Source organism: Hippopotamus amphibius, chromosome 2, assembly GCF_030028045.1.
Source record: "Hippopotamus amphibius kiboko isolate mHipAmp2 chromosome 2, mHipAmp2.hap2, whole genome shotgun sequence".
In the NCBI taxonomy this organism is placed as follows: Eukaryota; Metazoa; Chordata; class Mammalia; order Artiodactyla; family Hippopotamidae; genus Hippopotamus; species Hippopotamus amphibius.
The window spans coordinates 186,115,702-186,125,764 of record NC_080187.1 but is presented as its reverse complement, the minus strand read 5'-3'; the positions used below and the strand labels follow the sequence as shown (position 1 = coordinate 186,125,764).

The 10,063-nt window shown below is 42.9% G+C and overlaps 1 protein-coding gene and 1 long non-coding RNA gene across 2 annotated transcripts in view; one reads left to right on the top strand and one right to left on the bottom strand.

Annotated features, from left to right (window-relative positions):
- Positions 1–872: 872 nt before the first annotated feature.
- The window catches only part of STARD9 (StAR related lipid transfer domain containing 9), a 127,921-nt gene continuing 118,730 nt past the window's right edge, over positions 873–10,063 (bottom strand). The window contains 7 exon segments of the mRNA XM_057723627.1: positions 873–1,466; positions 1,965–2,123; positions 2,356–2,435; positions 2,602–2,804; positions 2,976–3,040; positions 3,240–3,361; positions 3,514–3,631. Of these exon segments, the coding sequence (XP_057579610.1) occupies positions 1,365–1,466; positions 1,965–2,123; positions 2,356–2,435; positions 2,602–2,804; positions 2,976–3,040; positions 3,240–3,361; positions 3,514–3,631 (849 nt within the window). The 3' untranslated portion in view covers positions 873–1,364.
- On the top strand, positions 2,078–4,762 carry LOC130845844 (uncharacterized). Its single transcript, XR_009051472.1, has 3 exons — positions 2,078–2,139; positions 3,218–3,487; positions 3,574–4,762. It is a non-coding gene; the product is annotated as an uncharacterized LOC130845844 (long non-coding RNA).

Here is a 10,063-nt window from a genome sequence, read left to right as displayed (position 1 = left end):
TAAACTTTTCAATCAATGGTCTTAGAGATTCATATGAAAAGAGATGGGAGTACATAAACAGGGTGTTAAATATATCAAGTGTTACCAAAAAAAATTAACCAGAAAAATAAGTTTAAAAGCAATTTAAAAAAAAACCTTCAATATATAAATAACTTAATCTGAGGTAAGAAGAAAAAAAAATCCTGCAAATACTTTTAGAAAAATAAACCTCTGTTGTACTGTACAGAAATTTACCTTTTTACCACATCTCAATCCCCATATGGTCACCCTCTTTCACCAAAGACTCTGGGCACCAGAATTGAAGCTGAGAATCTCTCCCACCCATACCACTTCCAGGTAACCATATGGAATATTCAAAGCTCAAGTTCAGCCAGGCTCAGGTACAAGAAAACCCATCCTCCATCCCATCCTAGAATAGAAGGGGCTACAGCAGTGCATGGAATGCTCAAGAGACCACTGAAGACTTGGGACCACGGCTCTGAGTGAGGTAAGGAATGGAACTGAGCTTACTGCCAACAAATCACTTACCTCCTTCTAGGAGGTCCATTATCTTCTCTCCTGTCTTCAAAAGACACGTTTTCATCTCTGAAATGAGAGATACCCACACCCCACCCCCAGGCCTCCTCAAAGAGCTAGGCCCCCACCCTAACCCCAAATCTATCCAGCCAACTTCTACAGTGGTCTTCCCATTCTACCGAGCTCTGGAGTGATGGCTTCATGACAGAGCATTGCTCAGTACTCCTGACTGGGGCCAAGACCCAAACAAATGTCCTCTCCTGTGAGGGAAAGGAAGAGGGGGCAAAGCAAAAATTAATAATAAAGCATCGTGTAAAAATTCAAGGAGGAGAAACAATTCTAAATCAGTGTTCTGCTTTGTGCAGCTGTTTTTTAAACTGTTTTCTGTTTCCTTACACTCCATCCCACAGTGTAGCTGAATTCTGGAGGCAGATTCTGAGCAGAGTCTTGGCCACTGGCTGCTTGCTTCCCCACCAGGCCAAGGGCTGCACCGAACTAAGTAAGCACCATGTCAGAGCACTGCAGTCTCCCAGCTCAGGCCCAGTCCTGATCCTCGAGTGGCCTGTATGCCGTAGGGTCCCAGACAGGAAAGAAAGGTGAGAAGTCCAAAAAGGTGAGTTGAGCTTCATTCACTCTGGATAGCCAGGAGCTCAGGCCCCCTTGCTCTGCAGAAGTGCCAGCTGTGACCAAGTATTGATCAGGTTCGCTGGGAACTTGGGGCTGAGTGCTGTCTGCCCAGTCGGCCACAGTAGGTAGCCTCGGTTCTTCTTGCATCAGGATACAGAGAGTAACAAGAACTGCCCCAGCATCTCTGGGACGTCCTGGAGCACCATCTTGACCATGAGATGCTAACTACCAAGGAAGGAAGCCAGTCTGGCTATAACCAGCGGCTGTTGCTTGATGAAGGAGCTTAGGAGCTGAGGGGGGAATCCTGGAGCACCGAGTTCTACCTAAAATAAAGGAGAGAGGAAAGAGTTAAAGGTGCAGACAGACCCTAGAGTGTGTGCCCAGGGCACACTTCAGCCATAAGTAGCCACCCCAGGCTGCTGTGATGGGAGAGGCTCTGAACTGAACTGTCTACAGCCCTATGCTCTGCTGTTCAGATCTAGACAAAAGCTTCACTTCCCAATGACAAAAGGTCAAGTCAGGGAACTGAGGCTGCTGCTCTGCCTCACAACAACTCATCTATCTCCTGAGGACCCTGGGAACAGCCAGAGGATGTAAGGCTACTGGCCTCTGCGAATAGCAGCTTTAGAGAAGGTTGATCAACTCTGCCTCATTCCTTCCTGATTCCCCACTGATTTGTGACCCAAGAAACCCTTGAGTCTCCAGCTCTCAGGCCATAGGTCCTGGGTCCTGAAGGATGTTGAACAGCTGTACAGAAAGCTCCCATGGGGCTGGGGTCAAATCAAGGCATGCTGTGAGGCCAGCTGCACGAGGTCGATCACCTGGGCCAAGTAGATGACTCTGGTGATCTCCTTCCCTTCCACAGTGAGGGGCTGCAGGATCCAGGCACTGGGCAGGATCTCCCCTCGGACCATCTCCCTGCTGGGTCTCGGCATGGATGCATCGTATACAGACTGAGCTGCCATGATAGACAGTCGCCCCTGGAAAGAGAGCAATGTGAGTTCAGCCTACATGATGTGGCTCAAACAGGGACAGGCTCCAGTGCAGTCAGTACCGTGGAAGGCAACACTGGGCTAAGCCTTCAAGCCACCCCTACTCCCGCCCAACTTGCCCTCCTTCCCCCAGAGGACATGATGCCCACAGGTATTCCTTCTAACAACACGCCAGCCCAAGTTCCTCCCACAGTATCTTTACCACCAGCAAGGCAGGCACCTCTTTGGCTTCCACGCAGACACAACAGAAATCCCGTGGCTGCTTCAGTGCACACAGGGTGGTATTGCAGACCAAATACACTGGAGGGGCAGGGATGCAGAAAGTCAGAAGGTACATGGACAGACCAGGTTCTGCCCTGTGACACACCATCCTTCTGCAGCCTGACACCCTGCTGGACCTAGCCCGAGTACCCGGCCTCCTGAGAGTGCTGCCTCTGACCCTGCTGTCTCTGTCCCCTGGGCTCACCCAGGTTGATGCTGTTGGTCACCCGCTGATGCAGCCTCGCTGTCTGGATGGGCTTGTGGTACAGGGGCCACAAGGTGGGGTCACTCACAGCTGCCCACACGTGAGACAGCGGCTGGGACACCACGCCGGCTCCCAGGAAGCCATGCCGAGTAGAAGAAAACACCTTGTAGTATAGTTGCACCTCCTGCTCCTTGCCCTGATGGCTGGGGGAGAAAGTAAGGGTGGGGAAGAGGAGGAGGGGGTGAAAACTGGGTTCTAGGGTCACAGAGGAAGCACTCAGGATGAGGGACTCACGGAAGCCAGGATGGAGAAGGGAAAGGAGGAGAAAGGTGAGCAGGGCCACAGGGAGAAGACACTGTGCAAACGGAACTTACTTCCAGCCGGCTGCTGCTCGGCAGCTGAAGAGGTTGTTCAGGTTATCTGAGCAAGCAGCCATTACCTGAGGACACAGGGACCACACCCAAATTAGCGGGCACAGTTAGTACAAAGCAGAACCTTGGATTAGTCCCTCGGGCCGGCATTTACTGAATTCCCCTTTTGTAAAGATAGAGAGCTGCTGAAGAAGCCCTCATCTGCCCTGTTCCTTCCCTCCTCTATCTTGCTCCCCACCCAGCAGAGTCTGCTACAGGAAACCTCACATCAGCCATAGAGATGTCCACGATGTGCTTGGCCAGATCCTCGTAGGAGGAGGAGAAGGAGGTCCCCAGGCTGGACAGGCTGGACGGAGAACAGCAGCAACTGCCCAGGGAGGCTCTGCGGCCTACAACGAATAGGTGGAGGCTCTTGAGACGGTATGAGCATCAGGGTCTCAGGGCAGCAACAGCCTCCTGATGGACAGTGACTCCCTTGGATCTAGCAGATCTCAGCCCCAAAGTCCCCACATCAGGTAGGTAGCTCTGCCCCACCACTCACTGTAGGCTAAGGTTTTCCAGGCAGGCTCCGCCAGTTTCAGCTGACTCTTCCTCACTGCAGAGCGGCCCCGCACATCTGCTATCCAGGAGTCTCTGGAATCAGGCAAGTTTGTGTCCCCCTGCAGAAGAGAAGATGCTCAGGACCAGAGCAGAGGGAGGGAGAGAGCAGGGCGCCAGGAACCCAGTGCAGAATTATCTCCTCTGCCTCTGAACTGCACCAAGAGCTTTCAACATAAAGGCTCAAGTGAAAAGGTCTTCCCTGCCTGATGCCCCGGAGAAGTCAACAACAATGGAAACCAGTCCCTGGAGTTTCCTTGCCCTTCAAGCTACACACTCAAGGTTGCTTGTAGGAGAGTTCCAACAGGGATCAGAATGAACTGGGGCCTGAGAGGATGGGGTGCCAGGGGTCAGTTGGTGGGGGGCCCTCTGCACCACTGCAACAACAGGAAAGAGGCCATGGCTGGAGCTGTGTTTAGGGTGGGCAGCAAAGCCCAGCTGGCAGGTGGGAATGGGGATCAAAAGTGACAGGCTGTGAAAAGCTTGACCCTTGGCCCCAGCTTAAGGTACAGCAGCTAAGCCAAAGGTTCTAGTTTGGAACCAGATGGAGATGATCCTTTGGATCTGCCATACAGTCACCCCACCTTTACTGCAAGCAGCTCCTCAATGACATGACCCTTGACCTCTGCTGGATCTAACAGGCACCCACTATCCTACCTCTATCATCAGTTCCTAACCTAGTGCTACTTATGAAAAAAGAAGTGAACAAAGATATTCTGTCTCCATCCTTACCTCCTTTTTTCCTGCTGCAGCATCCAGGTGGTTTTTCCTACTTCAGGCAGATTGAGATTTTGTGCTACTTTCTTAAGAACCTTTCACTACTGATCATCTCTTTCTACACTTATTGCCTCCACCTCTCCCTCTTCACTAGATTCTTCATATCAGCATTTAAGCATGTAAAAATTTCTCTCAACTTTAAAAACCTTCCTCAACAGGCATCTTTTCTCTCCTGTCCTTCACAGATAAACTTGAAACGACTGTCACCATTTGCCATCTTCCCACCTCTTATACCCTTCTGAACCCACTTGAGTCTAGCCTTTGCTAGATCCATGTGCTTGGATCTGGTGAACAGGTCTCAGTTCTCATCTTGCTGAGCACCTCCCTTTCACTTGAGATACTTGCTTCCTGAATTCCCGGGATCTTGGCTTCCTATCTCTCTGGGTGCTCCTTCCTACTTTCCTTTGTTGGCTCATCTTCCTGAAACCTAAGTTGATTTATTGGGATTCTTTCACAACTCAGGCCCAGGCCCTTTTCTCTATGATCCCATCCGTTCCCAATGCTATATTGATAATTTCCAACAGTAAATATGTGTGGATTAATCAATAAATATTGCTGAGACATGGGGTCACCATCTGAAGAAGAGATTACATCAGACCCATTTCATACATCATGCCAAAACAAATTATTTATGCTTTGTGGCTCAAAAACATACAGGGTAGGGTAGAATTTAATATTACTATGAGAAATATTTTTTAAAAATTAATGATCTCATAGTGAAGAAATGCCTTCCTAAACAGGCCACAAACTCCAGAGGCCATGAAAGAAAAGACTGATAAAAACTAGATAACATATCATAAAAACAGACAACTAAGAAAAAACACTGGCCTCTCAAATGGCAAAAGGATAATTGTCTTAATATAAAGAAAGGCTTCCAAAAACAAGGAGAACAACCTAACAAAAATGGACCCAGTACACTGGCAGGCAGAGCAAAAAGCCAAAGGGCTCTTAAATATCTGAAAAGGCACTCCATCAACATAAGAGAATTGCAAATTAAAATGAGATACTATTTTATGCCTGTGAGATTGGCAAAGATTGAAGGCAAAAACCCTTAAACACTCTGTTAAGCAGAAGTGTGATTAAGTAGGCACTTACATATTGTTATTTGAGAGTATGAATAAGTATATTTTGAAAATATCATGTATTTTAATTAAAAAATGCACATATCCTTTGACACCTGGCAATCCTGCTTCTGGTGATTTGATCTACAGATATTCTTTCATGTAAGTGGCAATAAACAAACATTTTCAAATATGAACTCAGAGAACCTAGAGCATATAGTGCCCTTGAGTCTTTCTGGAAGAAATTACAAGAGGAAGAATTACTAGGATAGAAAAAAGAATGCATGCCAAAGAACTGCAATTGAGCAGAGTCCATCTGATTTAGCATAAAAACTAGAACTCTGAATGCAAACACCATAAACAGTGTAGAAATACTGTAACTAAAAGTTAACAAGAAAAAATGAGAGAAGGTGGAAATACACTAATTTCCTCATGTTTTGTAGCCAGGGTGAAAAGAAAACTGCTAAGTCAAGAAATAAAGACTATGTAATGATATAAAAGAGATCATGAAAAGAAAAGGAAAAAAAAAAAAGAAAAGACTTCCAAATTACCAGAAAGAAGACACATATACACCCCCAAAGCAAGGAAAATACAGGCCACAAATGAAGATAAAACAAGAGTTTTAGAAGCCCATGGAATATTCATGACCAAAAAAACCCTCAGATATAAAAAACAAATTGCACTTTCTCTGAAATCATACATTCTCTTAACACATGGCAAACAAACTTAAAAATTAATAACAAAATCAGAAAATACAAGAGCCTTTCTACCAAAAAAGTTTTTAAAACCTCAACAATTGGGTAAAGAAGAAATACAAACTGAAATTTCAAAATTACTATAAAGCAAAGATTATATATTTATGTGTGTGTGTGTATATACACATACATATATATCTCAACGTGTGGGACATAACTAAAGCAGTGCTCAGAGGGAAAGTTTTAACTTTAGATATTTACATCTATGAAAAAGAATAAAAATAAATGAATACTATGAACAACTACATGCCAACAAATTAGCTAACTTAGATGAAATGGACAAGTTCCTAAAAAAGACACAAACTACTGAAACTGACTCAGGAAGAGATGGAAAACCTGAATAGACATTTAACAAGTAAATTTAGTAATCAAAAAATCAAAAAAGTTCCCACAAAATTTCAAGATGGGATAGCTTCATTAGTGAAATCTACCAAACATTTAGAGAAGAATTAATACCAATCCTTCACAGTTCTGAAAAATAGAGGAAGGAACACTTCTTAACTCATTCTATGAGGCCAGATTAATACAAAAAGAAAAGACATCACAATATCCCTTGTGCATTTAAACACAAAAATCCTCAGCAAAATATCAGTGAACTGAATCTAGCAACATATAAAGAGGATATACACCATGACCAAGTGGTATTTATCCCAGGAATACAAGGTTAGTTCAACAGGAAAATCAATGTAATACATTATTAGAACAAAGGAAAACACCCACATGATCATCTCAATAGATGCAGGAAAAAGTATTTAAATGCAACACCCTTTCATGATAAAAACACTCAATGAGCTAGGACTAGAAGGAAATTTCCTCAAGTTGCTAAAGATTATCTACAAAAAAACCCAACAGCTAACATACTTAATAGAAAAACTGGATGGTTTTCTCCTAAAATCAGTAACAAGACAAGAATGTCTGCTCCCACCACTTCTATTTAACATGGTACTCAAGATTCTAGCCAGGGCAATTAGGCAAGAAAACAGCAGCAACAAAAGATAGATGATATGACCTTGTATATAGAATATCCTAAGGTGTCTACTAAGAAACTATTAGAACTAATAAATGAGTACAGGAGATAGGATCAATACACAAAAATCAATTGTATTTCTGTAGAGTAGCAATGAGCAAACCAAAAATGAAATTAAAACAAGCCCATTTATAATAGCATCAAAAAGAAGAAAATACTTAGGAATAAATTTAACAAAAAAAAATGTAAAATTTTACTCTGAAAACTACAAAACTGTTGAAAATAAAGAAGACCTGAATAAATGGAAAGATATCCCGTGTTCATAGATTGAAATACTTAATATTGTTCGGATAGTAACCCTCCCCAAATTGATCTACAGGCTCAATGCAATCCCAGTCAAAATCCCTGCTGACTTCTTTTCAGAAATTGACAAGATTACCCCTAAAATTCATATGTAAAGTCAAGGGAGCCAAAACAATCTTGAAAAAAGAACGAAGTTTGAAGACATACACTTCCTGATTTCAAAATCTACCACAAACCTAAACAGTTATCAAGACAGTGTGGTATTGGCCTAAGGATAGATATATAATTCAGTGCAATGGCATTAAGAGTCCAGAAATAAATCCACACATCTATGGTCAGTTAATCTTTGACTAGGGTGCAAAGACAATTCAAAGGAAGAAAAGACTATCTGTTTGAACAAATGGTGCTGGGACAACTGGATATCCACATGCAAAAGAATGAACTTTGATCCCTAATTATCACTATATACAAAAATTGATTCAAAACGGATCAAAGACCCAAATGTAGGAACCAAATTTAGCTGGTATCCTGCATTATTCTTTGCTTTATCTGGCAACCCCAATTGAGGAGGGCACATTGTTTCTGTGGTGTTCTTGCCAAAAATACATAATCTAATCATGAGAAAACAGCAAGTACATCCTACAAAATTACTGACCATGAGACAAGGAAAGACTAAGAAATTATCACTGGAAAAAGGAATTAATTATTTTAAAAAGCAGAAAGCAACAAGTTAGAATCCAAACTGACTCCAGAAGACACGGAAAATCTAAACCAGAGGCTGGCAAACTTTTTTCTGTAATGGGTATAGTAAGTATTTAAGGCTTTGTGGACCATTTGAATATATGCAGCTATTTACTTCTGCCACTGTATCATAAAAGCAACCACAGAAAATACACAAACAAATGTGTGAGGCCATATTGCAGTAAAATGTTATTTACAAAAACAGGCGGTAGGCTAGACATGGCCAAAGGGGTTTGCTGAACCCTAATTTCAATAGAGCACTTTCCTTAGAAGAAATTTTCAAACAACTAATCCTCCCAAACACCAGACCTTGTCATTTTCACAGGATCATTATACCCCATTTTAAAAGATTTAGTAATTCTAGGGACTTCCTAGGTGGCGCAGTGGTTAAGAATCCACCTGACACAAGGATAGACAGTGGAGGAAAGACAGCCTCTTCAATAAGTGGTGCTGGGAAAACCAGATAGCCACATGTAAAAGAATGAAATTAGAACACTTCCTAACACCACACACAAAACTAAACTCAAAATGGATTAAAGACCTAAATGGAAGGCCAGACACTATAAAACTCCTAGAGGAAAACATAGGAAGAACACTCTAAGACATAAATCACAGCAAGATCTTTTTTGACCCACCTCCTAGAGTAATGGAAATAAAAACAAAAATAAATAAGTGAGACCTAATGAAACTTCAATGCTTGTGCACAGCAAAGGAAACTATAAGCAAGACAAAAAGACAACCCTCAGAATGGGAGAAAATATTTGCAAACAAATCAACAGACAAAGGATTAATCTCCAAAATCATCCAGCTCAATATCAAAAAAACCCAATCCAAAAATGGGCAGAAGACCTAAATAGGCATTTTTCCAAAGCAGACATATGGATGGCCAAGAGGCACCTGAAAAGCTGCTCAACATCACTAAGTATTAGAGAAATGCAAATCAAAACGACAATGAGGTATCACCTCACACCAGTTAGAATGGGCATCATCAGAAAATCTACAAACAGTAAATGCTGAAGAGGGTGTGGAGAAAAGAGAACCCTCTTGTACTGCTGGTGGGAATGTACATTGATACAGCCACTATGGAGAACCGTATGAAGGTCCCTTGAAAAACTAAAAATAGAACTACCATATGACCCAGAAACCCCACTGCTGGGCATATACCCAGAGAACACCATAATTCAAAAAGACACATGCACCCCAATGTTCATCTCAGCACTTATTTACAACAGCCAGGTCATGGAAGCAACCTAAGTGTCCATCAACAGATGAATGGATAAAGAAGATGTGGTACATACATACAATGGAATATTACTCAGCTGTAAAAAGGAACAAAATTAGGACATTTGTAGAGAGATGGATGGACCTAGAGACTGTCACACAGAGTGAAGTGAGAAAGAGAAAAACAAATATTGTATATTAACACACATGTGGACTATGGAAAAATGGTACAAATCAACCGGTTTGCAGGGCAGAAATAGAGACACAGATGTAGAGAACAAACATATGGACATCAAGTTGGGAGAGCGGGGGGGTTGGGGTGGGATGAATTGGGAGATTGGGATTGCCATATATACATTACTAATAAGAAAAAAAATATCAAGTTGTACACTTTAAATATATGCAGTTTATTGGGAAAAAAAAAAAAAAGAATCCACCTGCCAATGCAGGGGACACAGATTTGAGTCCTGGTCCAGGAAGATCCCACTTGCCGCAGAGCAACTAAGCCCATGCGCTACAACTATTGAGCCTGTGTTTTAGAGCCCATGAGCCACAGCTCTTGAGCCCATGTGCCACAACTACTGAAGCCCACGTGCCTAGAGCCTGTGCTCTGCAACAAGAGAAGCCACGGCAAAAAGGAGCCTGCACACCACAATGAAGAGTAGCCCG